The sequence below is a fragment of the Eurosta solidaginis genome, chromosome 5 (genome assembly GCF_040869045.1).
Source record: "Eurosta solidaginis isolate ZX-2024a chromosome 5, ASM4086904v1, whole genome shotgun sequence".
Classification (NCBI taxonomy): domain Eukaryota; kingdom Metazoa; phylum Arthropoda; class Insecta; order Diptera; family Tephritidae; genus Eurosta; species Eurosta solidaginis.
This window is the reverse complement of record NC_090323.1, coordinates 91825660-91846640: the sequence shown is the minus strand read 5'-3', so window position 1 is coordinate 91846640 and position 20981 is coordinate 91825660. Positions and strand designations below refer to the sequence as shown.

At 38.1% G+C, this 20981-nt stretch overlaps 1 protein-coding gene across 5 annotated transcripts in view; it reads right to left on the bottom strand.

The window, feature by feature from the left end:
• Positions 1–20981, bottom strand: part of Adi1 (acireductone dioxygenase 1) — a 322358-nt gene that overhangs the window by 238835 nt on the left and 62542 nt on the right. For 2 of the 5 annotated variants that reach the window (XM_067757440.1, XM_067757442.1), the window contains exon 3: positions 7243–7388. The exons of the other annotated variants lie outside the window; for them this stretch is intronic. In XM_067757440.1, coding sequence (XP_067613541.1) covers positions 7243–7388 — 146 coding nt within the window. The remainder of the gene's footprint in view (positions 1–7242; positions 7389–20981) is intronic. 5 annotated transcript variants of the gene reach the window in all.

The following is a 20981-nucleotide window of genomic DNA, read 5'->3' as shown; positions in this document are numbered from 1 at the left end:
TTGCAACGATGCACTCCACACAACTGGTTACAATCTTAGCTACCTTCTGACTTAGCTGCGGAATATGGTATGACCTCTCTATTAACTCCTGCGTTTTACGCGCAGCATAATGGCCCTGCCTATGAATAGTTCTCACTATATCCTCTTCCATTTGCGAAGGGACAACGACAAGTTCTTTGGATGGATTCTTGCATAAGATTCCATGAGATATATAGAAATCTTCATAGGATCCCTTTTCTAAAATAGTCCTAATTGCTTTTGTCCAGTCGTCGTTCAACTGAGCTTGTAACAATCGATGCCTCAAAGTATCTTCCATGTGTAAACAAAGCATTCTGCTCAAGGCATCTACATGCCTCATCTGATTTCCTGATCTGTGGACAATTTGGTAGTTAAATTCTTGCAAGAATCTTGGTATCCTAGGGGGCACGTCTTCCTTGCGCATCGTAAGCGCGAAAGCGTTACAGTCAGTAACGACAGTAAATTTGACACCTTTTAAATAAATCCGATACTTTTTAAGAGCAGCAATAACTGCCAAAACTTCCAGCTCATATGAGCTATATTTCTCTTCTGCCTGGCTTGTTTTCCTACTCAAAAACTGAATTGGATGAAAAGTTTGATCTTCGCTACATCTTTGCATGAAGATTCCTTCATATCCGAATTTCGACGCGTCCGTGTGGATCTCCGTCTCAGCGTGGGGGTTGTACAACCGCAGCACGGGTGAAGTTGTTAAACAGTTTTTTAATTTTTTAAAAGAAGTTACTTGCTCCTCCCCTATCTTAAAACCGCTTCCTTTTTTTTAATAAATCGGACAAAGGTTTGGCCAACAACGCGTACCTGTTTATAAAACGCCTGAAATACGAAGTTAATCCAAGAAATCGCTCGAGAGTTTTCCTGTCGGTTGGCATTGGGTACTGTTCAATTGCCTGAATCTTTTCTTCCGATGGTTTAATTGTCCCTTCCTCAATGATATATCAAAGAAAGTTAACTTTTTTCTCTAAAAATTGGCATTTTTTTCATTTTATACAGATACCGTACCGCGACCCTACTTCTAGAACCCGTTTCAACTTCAATATACCCTCATCGACATCTTTGGACGGAATGATGATGTCATCCATATACATCGCAATCGTTTTTTATTTTGAATGAGCTGTCTATACACAAAGTTAACAAATCGACAAAATACTGCTGGCGAATTACATATACCAAACGGAACATATTTGAATTTATATTGTCCGTCTGGTGTCACAAAAGCCGTATATTTACTTGAATTTTCAGCTACTGGAACATGGAAAAAACCATCTTCCAAGTCCAACGTTGTAAAAATTTTCGCCGTTTGCAACCTATCCAAGACATCATCTATTCGTGCCATAGGGAAATTATCTCGAATTATTTTCCTACTCAATAACCTGTAGTCGCAGCACAATCTTTTTGACCCGTCTTTTTTGCTTACTATTACAACGCATAGCTTGAGAAACTTGGCTGAATAATATCTGCTTTCAACCACTCTTCGACTTGTTGATTAACGAACTTTTTGTCTTCGAAGGATAATCTCCGTGCTCGCTGGAAACCCGGTATTTCGCCACTCAAAATTATCTTCATTTCAGTTTTACATTTTTCGATTCGTTGGGGCTTGTAACTTTTTCTATCAACTCCTGAACTACTATGTTTTCGCTGTACTCTCCTGCATTCAAACATAGCTTCTCAAATTCTTCTAATAAATTCAACTTCTTTCCTTCAACTTTTTCCCGAATGTGGTAATATATTAACCCTCATCAAAAATGTTGTGCCTTCCGGTTTTACGCAAATATTAACTTTATCAAGGACTGAAGTACCTATAGATACTGGATACGGAATAGCACTTTCACTGGTAATGTGGAACTCTTGTAGAAACTTCAAGTCATCGACTTCAAGTTCTGTGACAAAACGGCTATAAGTCGAAAATTCTTTCGCACAAGCACCGTACAAAGTTCGCTTGTCGTCGTTAACCTCGCCCTTAAAATTAATTTTGCCGAAAATATCGCGTCGAATTAAGCATAGGCAACATCCCGTATGATCCAAAGCATCAGTTTCTAACCCTCCTACCTTCACTGTTTTTACTGGTAGCCGTATTTTTTCTTTTTCTATCTCTACAACATTAATTTTGTCACACTCTTTTTTAACTTTCTTATCATCTGTACTCTTGCACTCAAAAGATTTTTGCCCAACGCCATTACACTTGAAGCATTTAGTTGTTTGACTGCTGCAGTCACGAATAAGATGTGTGGTACTTTCACACCTAAAGCATGGCTTTGACACCTTTTGAGTGCTAGATGTACTTGTTGAACTTTGAAATGATTTAGAGATTTGGCCGCCTTCTTTTCGATGAATTTTTTCATACACTTTAATTTTTTCTTTCAATTCACTGATCGTTTTTGCCTCATACAAAACCGCTTTATTTAATCTCGTATCTAGTATACCTTCAACAAAATAAGAAATCAAACTTTCAGTATCAATATTTACTGACTTGCTAATTTCGGTAAGTACATACAAATACTCTCGAAACGTTTCGTTAGCTTTCTTCTTACGGCTACGTAACTTATTGTGTACCTCCGATGAAGAAAACTTTTTCCCGAATTCACTAACAAGTGCTTCTTTTAGCAATTCCCAGCTTACCAACCCTCGCTGACTACGAATGAATAATTTAGCTGCCCCTCTTAGTAATTGTTTGCCGTAAATAAATTTCTGCACGCTATTCCACCCTACTACTAACGCGTTTTCTTCAAATTCGTTGATCCATAGCTGGACATCAAGATTGTCATCACCACTGAATTGCGTTAAGCTTTCTTGAATGTCTTTAAACGTAAATATTTATCTACCTACCGGTGGTACGGCGGTAGCGGAATTTGTATCTGGTGCATCTTCAAACGTACTGTCTGATTTATTATCGTCATCGTCCTCGTCGTCAGTCATTTTGTGTCCATGGTGTAGCAACAATCTTTTTTGTAATTCCGCTTTACGTCCCGCGGTAGATATTTCTAATTCACCAAGAGCTTGCTGCAGCTCTTTTACATTTAATGCTAATATTGTCTCTTTGTCCATTTTTCTCTCTGCACCGCTTTTAAAAGCTAAGAAATTCACTTAAAAGCGCTTACGTTTGAATAATAATAAAAAGAAAAATATGGAAAATATTTCAATTTCAAAACAATCTACTAATAATAAATACGAATGTAAAGTATTTTGTATCGCTTTCCACTTAGCTGCTTTCTCCAAATGTCTTCATTTAGTTTTATTTGTTTTGATTCTTAAAGAACTAGCTGCTTATGTTGCCAACTATCTTTCTGCTCTACTTTGCTTCGTACTATGACGTTCTTCACTCAAACCGCTGCCGCATTTTCAATCGTTTCGCTTTCTACTTTCCCAAGCGTTTGATGACACTTGTAGGATCTTGCAAATTATGTACTGTAAGCTACTGTTCAGCGTTTAAGGACGCTTATATGTCGTTTATCAGCACTTTCATAGCATTTGAAGACGGTGTTCGTCGTACCAGATATGTGTGGCCCGCAAAAATGTTTTGTACAGCGCTTAATGACGCCGGCCACTTCACTTGCATTTAATGAACGTTCACGGATTTAACTTTGCAGCGTTTAACGACGCTCGCACACAGCACAATATAATCCTCAATCGCAAATCCCGGTTGAGCCCCCAAATTATTTGTAGGATTTAAGTAGATGTTTATTTAAACTTGATTTGGTACAGTTTATTTAAATGAATATTAAATGATGTACAAGTTTATTAAAGTTAAACTATTACGCGTGTTGAAATATTATGATTGGTGCGGTGCTTCGTGAAAATCTGTGTATCGACTAACTAACTCTCGTTCGTTTTTTTTTTTCTTTCTCGTTTTCTTATTCTCGCCAAATGTAGACTTTGGTTTTTATGGTTGTATGGTTGCACGTATATATCTGGCTTACATGTCATTGTTAGGGTTGTAAGTCTCCGTACGTACACCCACTTCTGGTGCGTCCATTATCCGTTCTTACATATGTATGTATAAATTGTCTCCGTTATGTATTAAATTTGTCGATTTTTTCGTTTTTAATAATTTGTAGTTTACCTCTGTTGTTGTTAGTTTTCTAGACTATGTTGTATTTGTAGATCTTCTGCGTTTTTCTTTACAAAAAAGCTATGTAGTTATTTCTATTTTTATTATCTCCGAATAAATTAATTTACGCATTATTATTTGCACTCCAAACACCACCCTATGTAACCATTTAAAAGTTTTTGTAGAGAAAATTAATTTTTGTTTAACTCAGTTGCCTTTTCTTTTTTTGTATTTTCCCCGTATTTGTAGGGTTTTTCTAAATTTTGTATTTTTTTGTAATTTTTATAGTTTTTTTTTAAAGAACATTTTTTTGTATAGTGTTTGGATTTTTTATTTTTTTTTTTTGTAAAATTTTTGCATTTTTATATTTTTTTGGATTTTTATTTGATTTTATGGTTTTTTTGTAGGTTTTTAAATTTTTTTGTAGGGTTTTTTGTAAATTTTTTTAATTTTAAACTTTTTTCTTTTTTGTATATGTGTATTTTGTTACTATTTCATTTAAATTTTGTGTAACCTTTATGTGGTGGTTTTCTTTTCCACTTAATCGGTGGTACACCCACGCCTGTGGGGAGGTTGGCCTCCTTTTGGCCACTCGCCATATATGCAGGCCTTCGGCCCACGGTCGCCATGAAAATTGTTCTGCTACACACACTCGCTGCTTCTACACACCCACACTTACTTTTTCTAAATTTTTGGTCCTTTAGCTTCTTCCTTTTTGTTTAAATAAATGAAATGTTGTTTTTATGTTTTACAATAGAGTTTTTCTTTTTATTCAAACATTTACTTCTTTAATAAATTTAGTTCATAAATAATTTCCCCTTTTTTATCTACTTTTTCCTTTTTTAGCACGACCGCCACTTTTGTTCACTCACGCGACTCTAATCTAATTCGTTTTTTCACCCACGCTCAGGGGCCATCATTTTTCATTGCTGAATGCAATGCTCTGCTGAGTGCAATTGGCATTGCTGTTCAGCAACAGCTGACAGCGATGCCATTTGCACTCAGGGGTGTGTTTAGTGCGTAAAGGCTGGGTAACGCAGTGCGGTTATAGGCGGCCGGATGCTAAATTGAAGCAATGTTCTTACTGCTAGGTAGGGAGCGCAGTTTACGCCGAAAGTGACCGTATTTAATTGAAATTGACGGATGGGTTCATCTGTGGACTCACGAAAAGTAAACCTTTGAAATCTCCTCTGTTGAGGATGAGCAAATATTTGACGATACATCTTCTCGATGTCGCTACTAAATACGAAATTTAAACAGTCTCCATCTGAGAATGAAGATCGTAAAATCGCCTTGAAGGATGGGACCGGGGAGCAGAGTGTCGTTCAAACTCACACCATTGTCCGAGGGACACGAAGCATTAAATACAACTCTCACCTTCGTAGAAGTGCTTTCTATGACCTAACTGATCATATTCTTTAAGGACTCTCGTATACTCCTCTCGGAAAGATGGGTTTTTGGCTAGCCTACCTTCACAACGCAAATATTTCGAGAACGCAATTTTACGTGAGCACCCTAAAGAAATATCTGCTGGGAAATTCTTTCGAAATGGTAGAGAGACGATATATCTCCCCGTATCCGTTCGCGTCGTAGTGACTTTGTAAATCTTCTCGCAGTATTCCTCATCAGCCGTACGGATCGCGTTCCTTGGGATATCTTCCAATTCCCAAAATACTGACAGTTGTTGATCCAAAGAGATTTCATTGTAGAAAGAGACACAGGTTGTCGCCTCTTTGTTGGGGTTGGTCCGTCCCGTAAGTATCCATCCGAATACCGTTTCCTGGGCGAGAAGATTACTCGTCAAGTCCTTCCGAATACCCTCCAACCTGACACTGTAGCGTTCACTTTTTTGGCTGGAAGCCCGATACGTCAGCGAAGCCGTTCCATAATGAATGAACACTCGGAGCCGGAGTCTATTAAGGCTCGGGCCGAGTATATGGTATCACTATATCGCAGGTGGATTCGAGCTGTTCCCAGTAGGATCCCTTTATGTGTGTTCGAAAAACACGATTGTACTTGACTCGGAGGCGAGCCCTTGATTCTGTATGTAAATGGCCGTGAATAAGTCACGTTTTGCACTTCACATAAGTCTGGTACGCTAACTTATACTTTTTCCTCGCTGCTCTAGCATCTTTGGAAGATGTTGCAGCAGAAGACCTAAACTTGAGGAAAATGAAAGGGAACTTCGAATTTTTTTTTTCTGATACCTTTTTCTCATTTCCTTCAATTTTTGTATATACTTCAAACTTTAATTAAACAAAAAACACACTAATACACGCTTTTGACATTTATATATCAATTTACCGTTATTGTGATTCGAAAACTTAAATTTTTTCTTATGGTCCTATATGTTCACATGTGACATTGAACGTGGTAAACAAAATTGTTTTTGCTACGTTCAGGAGTCACATTTGACTCACAAAATAAAATAGCCAAAATAAGGTAAATATATGTCAAATTATTTATAAAAATAATATTTTATCATATTATTCAATTAACAAATACAAAAAAATAATGGGTGTTGGGCATTCTCAGAGCGCTTTGTATGGGGACAGGGAAGTTGTTAATAATGCGATCGCAAATCGCTATTATTATTACTTTTATAAATTAAAACGATTATAATTATTGAAATAAACGCGGCGCGAGTGATTTTGTATTCACACAAACTATGTGATAATTAATTATTTAAATTGAATTTATAGTGAAGTGCTGTGTTGTGATTAATTTAAAGGAACAAAAAACAGTGTCCAATGGGCAATTTTGGCCGTATATTTGTGCCACCGATGAACAAAAATAATAGCAATTTGAAGAAGGACGGTAAAAATGCAAGAAAATTCCCAATTTGGACACTTGTTCACGAATTTAAAAAGATTAATTTAAAAAAAAAAAAAATTAAAAGAACTCACTGTACAATAATTAATTTATCACTTTTTGTTTTGTTTATGTCCGTTCGGACGGACAATACAAAGATGGAGCGAGCCGAAGTTTTCCAAGTATTGGAAAAGCAAGAAAAAAATGCAAAATTACTCGCGCAGAAACGAAAAAATTATTAGAGGTAATACAATTTTTTTTTGTTTTGTTGCAAAACTCCGCGAAAATCACTTTTATTAAGGTTATTTTTGTTTTCTTATTGAATTTGAATTTTGCACAGAAAAACTCACCCGTATTTGATTATTCTTTTTTTTTTTGGTGAATTTGGGAGCAGGATGAATATGTATGTACTTTGTATATTCGGAACCTGTTGGCTTAAGTGTTCCTTCTTTGATATCAAAGCTCTTATAGGAAATATTGCTTGTTTGTAGAACGGCTACGAAGGTCCATGGACACAATTGGCGGGAATGAAACCAATTGTGTTTTACATGAAAGAAATAAAAACACGATAGTTAGTATTTATACATAGAAATATGTATAATAATTAAAATCAGTCTTTATTTCGTCAATATTAATTTAGTATCAGGCAAACTAAATCAGAGCCGACGGCAACTTGCAAATCGTCACCGAACCCCGAATTTTCTCTCTTAACGAAAGAAAATGCTGGATCAAGAGGACGATTGGAAGTTAGCCGTTGCTTGCTGACAAACGTAAAAATTGTTAAGTCGAGGGTGGCTACCCGGTAGGAAATTAATTAAGCCACTGACCTAAACAGCGACCATATAGGGGACGCATAGCATGCAATCGGCTGGCCAATTGCTTTGTAAGTGGTAATGAGCGTTTCATTGTCTTTTCCCCAAGTACTGCCAGCAAGAGATTTGAGGATTTTATTACGGCTCTGGATTTTCGGTACAATTGTGGCTGCATGCTCACCAAAATGTAGATCCTGATCAAACGTCACACCCAAGATTTTGGGGTATGGGACAGTGGTAGCGTAGTGCCATCGACGTGGATGTTCAAAATGGTCGACATTTGGGACGTCCATGTTGTAAATAAGGTCGCGGAGGATTTGGTCGGTGATAATGCCAAGTTTCGCGAGGTGAAAAAACTGGAGAGATCAGGGAGGTAGCCGTTTTTTCTGTTACAAAACTCATCGATATGTGGGCCTGCGCCTGTGGCCATTATTGTGCAGTCATCGGCGTTGGAAACGATAATAACTCCTTCTGGTGGCGAAGATAGTTTTGATATGTAGAAGTTAAACAAAAGTGGGGATAGGACACCACCCTGTGGCACCCCTTGCTTAATTCTTCTTAGTTTTGATGTTTCTTTTCTAAATTGCACCGATGCCTGCCGACCACCCAGACAATTTGCGGTCCACCTTTTAAGACATGAAGGAAGGGTAGACCCTTCCAGGTCTTGCAGTAACGTGTGCCATGGTTGACTGTATCAAAAGCTTTTGATAGGTCTAGCGCAACGAGTACTGTTCTATGGTGGGGTTTTTGATTTAAACCGCAATTTATTTGGGTGCTAATGGCATTTAGCGCGGGGGTGGTGCTATGGAGTAATCTGAAGCCATTCTGATGACAGGCTAGCTGCAAATTTGCTTTGAAGTAGGGGAGCAAAATGGCTTCAAGCGTCTTGGATACTAGCGATAGGAGAGATATCGGGCGATATGACTCTCCTATGTTAGCTGGTTTCCCAGGCTTTAGTAGCGGGACCACCTTGGTCATTTTCCATTTTTCGGGAATGACGAAGGTGGAAAGAGACAGGTTGAAGAAATACGCTAAATATTTGAAACCCTCTTTCCCTAGGCTTTTAAACATCGGCTGGACCAACTGCTTTGAATAGTTTAGCATGACCGATAGCATCCTCAACCTGCCTGGCGGTGATGGTAATTGGAGGCGCGCTGAATGTATGCTTATGTACGTGTCTGTTGGCCCTCCGTCTATCTTTGTCGACCGTAGAATGCATTATATATTGTCGGCAGAAAGCGCTCGCACATTTTTTCGCATCCGCCAGCACTTTATCGCCACAGGCGATGGAAATTTTGTCATTGTGCTTAGACGGATTCGATAGGGACTTTACGGTGGACCGAAGCTTACCTACCCCGGCAGAGAGGCTACAACCGCTTAGGTGCTATTCCCATTTCGCCCGCTTGTGTTCATCCACAAGCAATCTGATGTGTTGGTTTATATCCCTTATTTGGGGGTCGCCGGGATCGAGCTGTCTTATAAGGTCACGTTCTCTCGCTAAATTTGCGGCCTCCGCCGGGAAGTGGGGTCGAATTTCGGGAATTCTATCGGCGGGAATGAAACGAGCCGAGGCGGATTCAATGACCTTGCGGAAAGCACGCTCCCCTTGGCGAGCATCAATCATAGGGAGGGCAGCAAAGCGGTTGTCTGTAAAGGATTTGTATTCATCCCACATTCCTTTTTTAAAGTTTATGAAAGTGCGTTTTTCTGTAACGATGAAGTCGGCGGTACATTCGAGCGAAATAAGTATAGACAGGTGGTCGGATGCCAATGTTACCATCGGCTGCAGTTGCCGCAGTTTACGAGTCCTGCGCTCACGATTGATATGTCCGGCGAACTGTGACAGCTTCCTACCATACGTGTGGGGCGTCTCCGTTTATTGTGCGGAATGTCGTTTCTTCTATTTGATCCGCCAACATCTCACCCCTACTGTCTGCCTGCAAGTTTGAATGCCATAGATCGTGTTGGGCGTTGAACTCGCCTAAGATAATGAGATTATTGCCAGTGAGTAAGGCGCTGATATTATGGCGGCATCCACTGCGGCAGCAAGTGGCAGGAGGGATGTAGATGTTGATGATTTCTAGGTTTGCATCGCCTGACCGGACAGATAAGCCTTGACGTTCTAAGACACTGTCCCTGCGGCCGATGTCGGGACCAAATAAATGATATTGCACAGTGGTGTATGATAAACGCGAGTCCACCACCATTTCCGCTCTCGCGATCTTTTCTGTAGACGTTATACCCAGAACAAATCTGCAGAGCAGATCTTGCTGTGAGTTTAGTCTCTTTAATCGCAGCAATGCGGATGTTGTGCCGCTTCATGAAATCGACTATCTCCGTGATCTTCCCAGTTAATCCATTACAGTTTAACTGGAAAATTCTGAAGTGCAACGGGGGAGACGTCGTCACTCTGGGAGTGAGTGACGGGTGACTACGCCTAGGTTGTGAAAGGCTAGGACGCAACTGCTGCTGTGGCCCTGGGACTGGACGCCCTTGGGTAAGCATTGGGGTACCCGGTGTGTTTGGGTTTGCGGCCTGGCAACATGGCACTATCAAACCCGTCGGGGGGTTGCCGTCGCGGAGACCATAACATCGAGGAAAGTGGCACCGTCCAAGGCAGGAGCTGCATTGGGCGGATGTCGCAAACATATATATTCTGTGCTGGCAAACGGTGGAAAAGGAGGTAGGGACTAAGAGCCTGTTTCCCTGACCTACATGATTGCTGCCGGAAAAGAGAGGGGAAGAAGACGGGGCTGCTGCTCGGCATTACCTCCGACTCTACTACGGAGGTTGTAGGTATGAGTGGGAGCGGCCGTATGAGTTGGTGCCGCCGTGGGGCGCGAGCAGCTGTGGGTACTTATTGTGGCTTGCGGAGCAGCGGGGCTGCTGGAAGGTAGTGGGGCGCTAAGGCGTAGACTACGGGACGCCCTTGAGCGTGAACTGCAAGGAGCCACAAAAGAAGTATAAAAGTTACGTGGACGTCGGGTTTTGGGACCTAGCCCAGAAAAACCTACCCGAAGCAACCATCCCTTGCTCGAGACACACTGAAAAGAGTATGACCGTCCTAAAAAGATTCTTTTCCGGCAGACGCAGCAGAACCATTTCCCAGGACCGGGGTTAGGAGACGGACCCGGATTGGCTTCGATACCTTCCCGGAGCAAGAGAATATGGGCAGCCCCGCTTCAAAGAGCTGCTGGGAGGATGACAATTTGTGGGAGGGACGCAACAAATTAAATGGGGAAACACTGAAATTACAGTCCTTGGTCGGGAAAAATCCCGAATCGCTCCGGTACATAGAACCGACTGCCTTGGGAAGCGTCGGCGTAGGAAACGATATTAACTCCTTATGGTGGCGAAGGTAGCTTTGATATGTAGAAGTTAAACAAAACTGGGGATAGGACACCACCCTGTGGCACCCTTGTTTAATTATTCTTGGTTTTGATGTTGCGTTTCTAAATTGCACCGATGCCTGCCGGCCACCCAGATAATTTGCGGTCCACCTTTTAAGACTTGGGGGAAGGGTAGACCCTTCCAGGTCTTGCAGTAACGTGCCATGGTTGACCGTATCAAAAGCTTTTGCTAGGTCTAGCGCAACGAGTACTGTTCTGTGGTGTGGGTTTTGATTTAAACCGCAATTAATACATACGCATTCGTTTGTTGTCATTGCATACGTATGAAAAGCTGACGCGAATCAATTGTTCGTGTCTTAGGACATGTTTGTTCACATTTTACTCACAGTTTTTGTACTTTTTTCGTACGGAATGAGAATAAGAGTAAAATTTAAGCAAAAAATGTTGCCGGACGCGATCTGTAAATCCGCCAAAATTAAGCATACCGCACTTCTTGAAATTTTATATAGAAATGAAGTACGTTGAGCCAGTGAGGTCAGCTAACCCTGCTTTGCGATAACGGTCGCTAATTGGGAGTACCAAGCGAGGTCAAATCTCCCTCCAACTGTCTGTCCCAACTCAGTGAAGGTCTTATCTTTCCTCTGTTTACAAACTGCCGGAGCATATTCATTCATCCGCATAACATGACCTAGCTAGCGAAGCTACCTCCTGCGATACTCGCCGTCGACATCACGGATAGGACTATAAATCTTCCGGAGTACTTTTCTCTCGAATACACCAAGAGCCGTCTCATGTTCTCTCGACACCTTCCATGATTCCGAGCCATACCTCAGGACAGGTATGATTAGTGACTTGTAGAGCGAGAATTTTGTTTGTTGACAGAGAACTTTACTTTTCAACTGCTTAAGGAAGTTCTTGTTGGCAAGAATTGTTCTCCGTTTGATTTCTAGGCCGACATTGTTTTTGCTTTTAATGCTGCTTCCCAAATAGACGAAATCCTTCACAGTCTCGATTTTATATCCGTCAACAGTGACGTGGCTACAATGGCCACGATGGCAGCAAGTACTTCGTCTTGTCCACATTTACTTTATTTATCTTCGCCTCCATGTTTGAACAGCCTAGCGGGTATCCCGTCATTACTTGGCACCTTGTGATTTTTAGCCGTGATATTGCCATTCTCACTTCCACATAGTTGGATGCCGGAGCGTGTTTTCATCATCGGCAATCGGAGTATCGGGTTCGTCTTCTCGCACAATCTGTACGTCAGTTACCACGTCGCCATTATCGTTTCTACAGGAATCTGCCCCGGTCTTGAAATTTTCTGCCATTAAAAGGGCATGAAATATGTATAGTAAACCGAAAATAATAATAATAATATTTTTTCGCGATAAATATCCGGGGAGATAGAGTTCAGTTTTCTTCCATAATGTGGTGTGCTAATGGGAACATTAATTAGTTATCCTACACGTTTTAGACAGACTCCATGAGCATCTAAGGCAGATAACTTTTTTGCTGAGAAACTTTTCATGGCAAAAACACAATCGAAGGGATTGCCAAGCCACCAAATCAATTTGATATTAGTTGTTCGTCCGCTTTCAAAAAGGAAGAAAAAATATACTCCGAAAATTTAATTTTTACTCCGGCGTAGTCATTTACACAGGAAATAGTTTTAAATATTCCGAACACTGGTATTGAAATATGAGAGAAATGTAATAAATCGAAAAACTTCAAAAGCGCTACGTCATCAAACTTTTTTTTCCAAATTTGATTACAAATACAACAATTCCGGAATGCCAGATCTTGGCTCATTCGTTTATGCAGTTATGTTCACTATTATCTGGATTTGTTGAAGGCTCAGATGTTGTTGAATGTTCAGTAAGTACAGACAGTAATTGAGATTGTTCTTGAGAAGTTGAAGGTTGCGGTTCTATTGATTGAGAAAATAAATTTTGCTCTGATGCTGTTGGTGAGACTGTAGTCAACTCAGGTGTCAAAGGCATGATTGGAGATAAGTTCTCTGCAACTACACTCGTTAATTGCTCATTTGCACTTCTTTTTTTACAACGTAGAGGTTCAGAAGTGTAATATTTTTTCATAAGTCCTGTGAAGGCTTTATGACATTCCCGGTGATAACCCACATCAGTATATTCACCAGGCAAAATAATTTTTTTGTATTTCAGGTTATGTTTTTTCCTCACTTCCAAAATACTGTGGCATTTCTTTCATGTCTATTCAGAAAATATTGTTTTTTTCCCATCGCTTTTTTTACAAACAAAACAAATTAATTTGTTGCTTTCCTCTCCCATGACAACACTTTATTATTACAACCGGATCACACTTATTTTATAAAAACTGCACAAATAAATAATAAAACGTTTGCTGTACGTATAACAGTTCACTACAGTATACCGAATGAAAGTCGATTGATGTTCAATAAAAGATCGCCGTGGACCGAACGCACTATCTCACTCGCACCCGCTTACGCATATATCCCTCGCGCCCGCACCTATAATAGATCTTTAATGTGCCTGGCAATATAGGGGAACTATCAAAACTGCCTGGCTACATCATTTTATAGTTCTCCAAGTAACATATTGTGGCGAATGATGTTAAATCACTATGCTATGCACTATGTTAGTAAATAACCACAACAAAATACATTAAAGCAAGCCACACTTGTGTACGTGAACACATCAATCACCATTTACACACATACATACAAGGCAACGAAGAGATATCGCACACACACATGTAGTTTTCAAGCGAAGTATAGTATACTATATATACTATAGTTACTATAAGAAAAGCATAAACTACAAATATACATGTATATAGCTGGCTACCAAGCATGAGGTACAATTGTTCTTGAAGCTGAGGAATTCGTGTCCCTAGGTTCAGAATAAAAAAAAAAATAATTAACGTAAGGCGCGATAACCTCCGAAGAGATTTTAGGCCAAGCTTCTCTTCCAATTTATTTATTTATTTATTTTATTTATTTATTATTACGGTCTTTAAGACCTAGTTTAGGTTAAAATAAGAGATTAAACATAAATACTCATGTCGCATTTAGTGACGTACAATATAAAAACAATTTTTCGTTGAACTTACTAATATTTTCACAGTCTTTCAAATCAGAAGGTAACTCATTATACATTTTATACCCTAAATATTCAAGAGACCTTTTGGCGAACTCAGTTCTTATTCTAGGCAGTCTTATATTATTGCAATTTCTTGTTCCATAATTGTGGATTTCATGATTATAATGTATTTTACTACTCAGGTAATTCGGTAACATTCCTAACCTAAGTTGGTGTATAAATTTCAATGTGAAATAACTAACTGACTGTTTAATACTAAGCCAGTTTAATCTATTGAGCATTACAATTTTTGGCGTTCTTGGAGGACATCTTAAAAGAAATCGCATTGCCTTGTTTTGCTGTATTTGAAGTTTCTTAATATATATATCATTACTTAATAGCAGAATAGTAGGACAATAAATAAAGTGTGGTTCAATAATTGAACGATATACCAATATTTTATGACTTTGACTGATATGTTTACATGTTCTATACATGAAGCCTATTTTCTGTGCAACTTTCCTTTCCAGATAAGTTACATGCTCTCCAAAATTTAGATTATCATCAATCAAAACTCCTAAATACTTAATTTTGTCTACTCTTTGGATTTCCATGTTTTTTACCTTCAGCGTAATATTATTTAAACTATTGTTACTTATGATATTAGTGTTTTTACAAAATATCATGAACTTAGTTTTTTCAACATTTAATTTCAGTTTTCTAAGGCATAACCATTTGTATAGCGAGTCCAGGTCTTCTTGTACTTTCAGCATGGCACATTCTGCATATTTTTCACTTATGATAAGCAATGCATCATCCGCAAATAGACGTATTTTACAATATTTTAAGCATCTTTTGATATCATTGATATACAATGTAAACAATATTGGCGCCAAGACCGAGCCTTGTGGTAAACCAATGTTAACATCCACCACTGACGAAACCTCCTTTCCAATTATCGTTCTCTGTTTTCTGTCACCCAAATAACTCCGGAACCATTCCAAAGCCTTTCCTCTTATACCAATTTTAAACATAACGTCCAATAGCTCAGATCTATCGACAGTTTCAAAAGCCCGTTTTAAATCCAAGAAGACAGACACCGTAAATTTTTTGTCCGCCATGTCTTCTTTCCAATCTGCAATTACCATATTCAACGCTGTTTCACAAGAATGGCTCTTCCTGAATCCCGATTGTTCTGGGATAATCACATTGTGCTTCTCTAAGTATGCCACAAGTTGATCCTTCACCACTGTCTCCATAATTTTTTCATCTGTAGGTAACGTGTTAATTGGACGTAGTTCCTCAGGTTTCATTGTATTTTTTACTTTTTCAACAGGTATTATTGTTGAAATTTTCCAGTAACTAGGTACAATACCGCTGTTTAAGGATTCGTTAATTATGTCTTTGTAGAAATTAGCAGTATATGTCATGGCATCTTTAACGACACCCTCCGATAAAAGATTGTCGCCGCCATATTTGTTTTTAAGTGATTTTGTGATAATAATAATATCGTCCACTACAATGTCAGTAAATTTAAATGTTTCAAATGGATTACTATGATTTGCGCTTATTTCATTCCCATTTACAATTTCTTCGATGCTATCATTAATTTCAACAATACTTTGTATAAAAAAGTTATTTAGGGCATTAGCTATATCATATTCATTTTCCAGGCATTCACCGTTAATTACAATTTTAGTGATATGTTTTTTAACATCATTAAGCTCGACGAGGTCTTTTAGACACTTCCACATACGTTTCATATCGCCATTGTTATGATTTACTCTATCTTCCATGTATTTCTTTTTTTTATAAATTATGGTTCTTTTATATATTTTCTTAATGACGTTATATTCGTCCCAAAATCCAGTATTTCGAGCAGTTTTATAAGATTCTATTTTTCTTTTATGCAGGTTTGTTAATTCTCGGTCGTACCACTTATTTCTTATCTGTATTTGGGTCCTCTTTATATAAGTCAGTGCTTGCATAGCCACAGTTAAAACTTCGTTTAGGGCTTTAGTTTTAGTTTCTACTCCGGAAATTGACATAAAGCTGAAATCGCATGTTCGTAGCAAAGTTAAAAGATTTTCAGCACTATAGTACTCCCAACATGTAACAGTAGCATACCTTCTCATTTTACAAAGCTTTGTTGTTGGCACTTCGAAGTGGATTGTCTCATGGTCAGAAATGCGATGTTCACCTATATTTACTGCTTTAACTTAATCATTGTTACTGAATAGCAAATCAATTCTTGTAGAAAAGTACTCTGTTATCCTTGTGTCGAAGTTTATCCTTTGTATCATTGTCATTTGTGCAAATAAACTTGTTAGCTGGTTTGAGTATGTTGACGATACATTTACATTGATATTAAAATCACCAATTATTAAATTATTATCCGCCTCCTTGAGATGTTTAGTGATGATTTCATTTAGATAAGTAATAAAGGTGGAGTCACTGCTACTTGGTGAGTGATATAGTACACCGATTTTCCATTTTAACGCGCATTTGTTTATTTTTACAATAATGCACCACACATTCATGTTGATAGCTTTATTACAAACTATGCTAAATTGTATATTTTCATTCACATACATGACAACACCGCCAGTGTGCCTACTTTGAGAGTCGCAACGAATGCATTTGTATGTCGGAATACTAAGTTCAGAATCCAAGATATGTTCTGTTGTACACGTTTCCGTACATAACACAATACTTGGTCTTCTTATTTCAATAAGACGTTCCAGCTCGATTTTATTTGCTATGATACTACTAATATTAAGATAAATGCATTCCAAGTTGTATATATTGCTATCTCGATTTAAATAATATTTTGACTTTTGTGCTGCTGTAAGGATTTTATTTGGTTGCTAATAAACAACTTTCCTTTTCCTTGCATCTAGCTTTTGTTGGTATACGGGACAAGTTCTATCCAGAGTATCATGGTTTTCGTCAAGTCCTAGATTCAGCTCCTTGTTTGCTCGTATGCAGTTAATGCACTTGTTTACTGCATCCTTTATGCATTGTGTATGTTTATGCTCACCCAAGCATTTTGTGCATACTTCATTTTCCTTGCAGTCAGCCGCTTTGTGATTGAAGCCTTTGCATTTAAAACAACACAATACCTGCACTGCATCATATACTCGGCAACATTCCCAACCTACATTAAGCCTCTCTCCAGCTAGTACATTTGCGAACGCTTCAACATTCATTTCTATCACAGCATAATAATAGTGTTTCGCGTTCTTTTTCACTTCATATTGCTTAACAATTTTGATGTCCGTTTCACTTAAACAAATGTTTTGTCGTTTAATTCTTTGCACCAGTTCCTCGTCGCTATATTTAAAATGTATACCAGTCACCATGACTGCTGGTTTCACTTTTTTGGGAATCTTAACCTCATAGTTATTTCCCAGATTGTTCTCAATGGCATTTTTTATTTTGTCACGCTCATGGTCATTTTCGCTTTCAACAATAACAACTCCGCTTTGCCTTGCTACTATATTAGTTATTTCCAGCCCTTTAGGATCAACTTTCGAGTTTAGGTCAGTTTTGGTTATTTCTATATTTTGCTTTTTATTCGGCTTGACAATTAGGGGATGATTCTTTCTAATGTCTGGTAACACTTCTTTTTTTTTTGTCCATCATTTTTTGTTATCGATGCGTATGACACTTTGGCTTCAACACTATTAACATTTTTCTTTATTTCATTGCACATTTTTTTATTCTCTTTACTTATTTCTTCAATCATTTTCTTATTGTCATCCTTGTTTGTTTTCAACTCATCACAGACCTGCTCGCTGCTTGGCTTGAAGCCTTCAGCAACTTCCCGTATTTTGTTCACTTCTACAACACTCTTTTCGCATGATTCTTGCGCTTTTTGCATTGCCTTAATTCTGTCGCTAAATGCAACTTCCACTGCTTTTAAAACTTGCTTTATTTCTCTTTCATGTTTCTTGAGAGCATTATCAAATTCATTCCTGTCCTCAGATAGTTGTTTGCCATTTTTGCTCACTACCATCTGCATATCTTTTAGAATGTCATCTACGTTATGCACATACTGCACACAATCATTACACATAAATCTAAGCATTTCACATTCGTCTAATTTATTAACACTGTATTGGTCTATGCCAGAGCATTTTGGTGCTAAATGATAATATTTCCCACATACCCCTTCGCAACGAATTTTTGACACTTCTCCACGTATTGTACTTTTGCACTTGTCGCATTTACTCTCCATTTTTATATAGAATGAATATATGTATATATATGTATCAAACTTTGTAAGTGTATGCGTTTTGCTTTCTTTATTTAGAGTCAGTTTCTCGCAAATATATTAAATTTAAAAAATCAAACTTTATTTTTTATTTATTTATTTATTTACGATCTTGAAGATCTATATAATTTAATAAGGTACAAAGTATTTTTAATGTTTACATATTTGTTTCAATTCATTGAATTTCTTTGACTTCAACTATATAATAATCTATAAAATTATTTACTAAATAAATTTAACTACTTTACAGGTAGCGCTTTACAGTAGCTGTATAATAACTTTCTGAATTTTTTGGTATTATTACAGTTTTTAATATCAATTGGCAGATCATTATATTCTCTAATTCGTTCGTAGTATATACTTTTTTTATCGAATTCAGATCTCACTACCGGCAAGTAAAAGTTGTTATTGTGTCTTGTTTGATAGCTATGGACCTCTCTGTTTAGTCTGACACGTTCACTTAGGTAATTCGGCAAGTTTCCCAACTTTATGTTGTGTATAAACTTCAATGTGTAGTAAGTGATGTTCTGTTTTACACTAAGCCAGTATAAGCTGTCTAGTAAGTCCTTAATTGGGGTATCATACCGTTTTCTTAATATGAAACGCATAACTTTGTTTTGTTTAATTTGTAGCCTGGATTTTTGCGAAACAGCTAATGCGAATAGGATTGTAGGACAGTAAATAAAATGCGGCTCGATAATGGATCTATAGACCATTATTTTGTATTGCATACTAATATGCCTGCATGATCGAAACATGAACCCTATTTTTTTGGAAATTTTCCCTTCGATGTATTTAAGATGTTCATCAAATTTTAATTTGTCATCTATAATTATTCCCAGGTATTTTATTCGGGTTACTCTTTCTATAGGGATATTTGCTATTTTTAGCGATACATCATCTTGAGTCACTCTAGACCCTATTATCATCCATTTTGTCTTTTCTATGTTTATTTTAAGCATATTTTGGCACAACCACTTATATATTGCCTGTAGGTCCGATTGTATTTTTGAGGCTGCCTCATCAATTGTGTTACCGCTTATAGTCAAAAGTGCATCATCAGCGAATAATCTTATTTTGCAGTATTTGATACAGTTTTTAATATCATTTATGTAAATTATAAAAAGAATTGCTGCAAGCACCGATCCCTGTGGCAATCCTATTTCAATGTCCACTTCGGGGGAAATCTTATTTCTTATTACAGTTTTCTGCTTTCTTCCACTAAGGTAACTTTTGAACCAGTTAAGCGCTATGTTTCTTATGCCAATTTTATACAGTTTTCTTATAAGAATATCTCTGCCTACTGTTTCGAAAGCTCTTTTTAGGTCGAGGAAAACTGAAATTGTAAATTGTTTCTTCGTTCTACTTTCTTTCCATTCTGCAATTACGAGGTTAAGTGCAGTTTCACACGAGTGTTTTGATCTAAACCCCGACTGCTCCTTTATAATAATTTCGTTTTTATTTAAGTAATCCAGCAATTGGTTCTTAACTACAGTTTCTATTATTTTCTCATCGCTAGGTAAGGTATTTATGGGTCGTATCTCCTCTGGTTTAATTGTTCCCTTTACTTTTTCCACAGGTACAATTACTGAGGTCTTCCAGCAGTCTGGAAATACACCAAATTGGAAACTTTCATTAATTACACATGTGTAGGTATATCCTAAGTACTCCATGCTGTCTTTTAATACACCTTCCGTTACTAATTTTTTTCCTCCGTACTTGTTTTTTAATTTCGTTGTAACTCTCATAATTTCTTCAACATCTATTTCCTTCAATTTAAACACGCTTCTGCTTATCTCCATTTGATTTCCACCTGCTTCGAAGATTTCAATGCTATCTCTGATTCCGATTATGCTCTCATTAAAGTAACGGTTTAATTCAGTTGCTATTTCATAATCATCTTCAATAAGAGCACCATTTATAGAAATTTTTTGAATTTGGTATAATATTCTTGAAACCAACTTCTGCTTCCGCTTTTTGAGTCTCTGTCTCACACATTATTTATTCTTAAAAAGTATTTGAATATAGTTTTACCATTTTAAAATGTAAAATTCAAGGAGCAGAAATAAACACAACCGTACCGTTTTACCGTTTGCGTCGTGCTCCTTTTAATTTATCCTAAAAATTGCTGGGACGGGACCTACTTGTTTAATGCCGACTCCGAACGGCATCTACAAGGCAGATGAGACTGAAAGCTTTTCATAGCAGAAATACACTCGGAGTACTTTCCAAACACTGCCGAGGAGCGACCCCGCTTCGCTTCCCAAGGCAGTCGGTTCTATGTACCGGAGCCACTCGGGATTTTTCCCGACCAACGACTGTCATTTCAGTGTGACCCCATTTAATTTGTTGCGTACCTCCCACAAATTGTCATCCTCCCAGCAGCTCCTTGCAGGACTGCTCCATATTCTCTTACTCCGGGAAGGCATCGAATCCAATCCGGGTCCGTCTCCTGACCCCGGTCCCGAGAAATGATTTTGCTGCATCTGCCGGAAAAGAATCTTATACCTTCCAGCAGCCCCGCTGCTCAGCAAGCCACAACAAGTACCCGCTGCTGCTTGCGCACCACGGCGC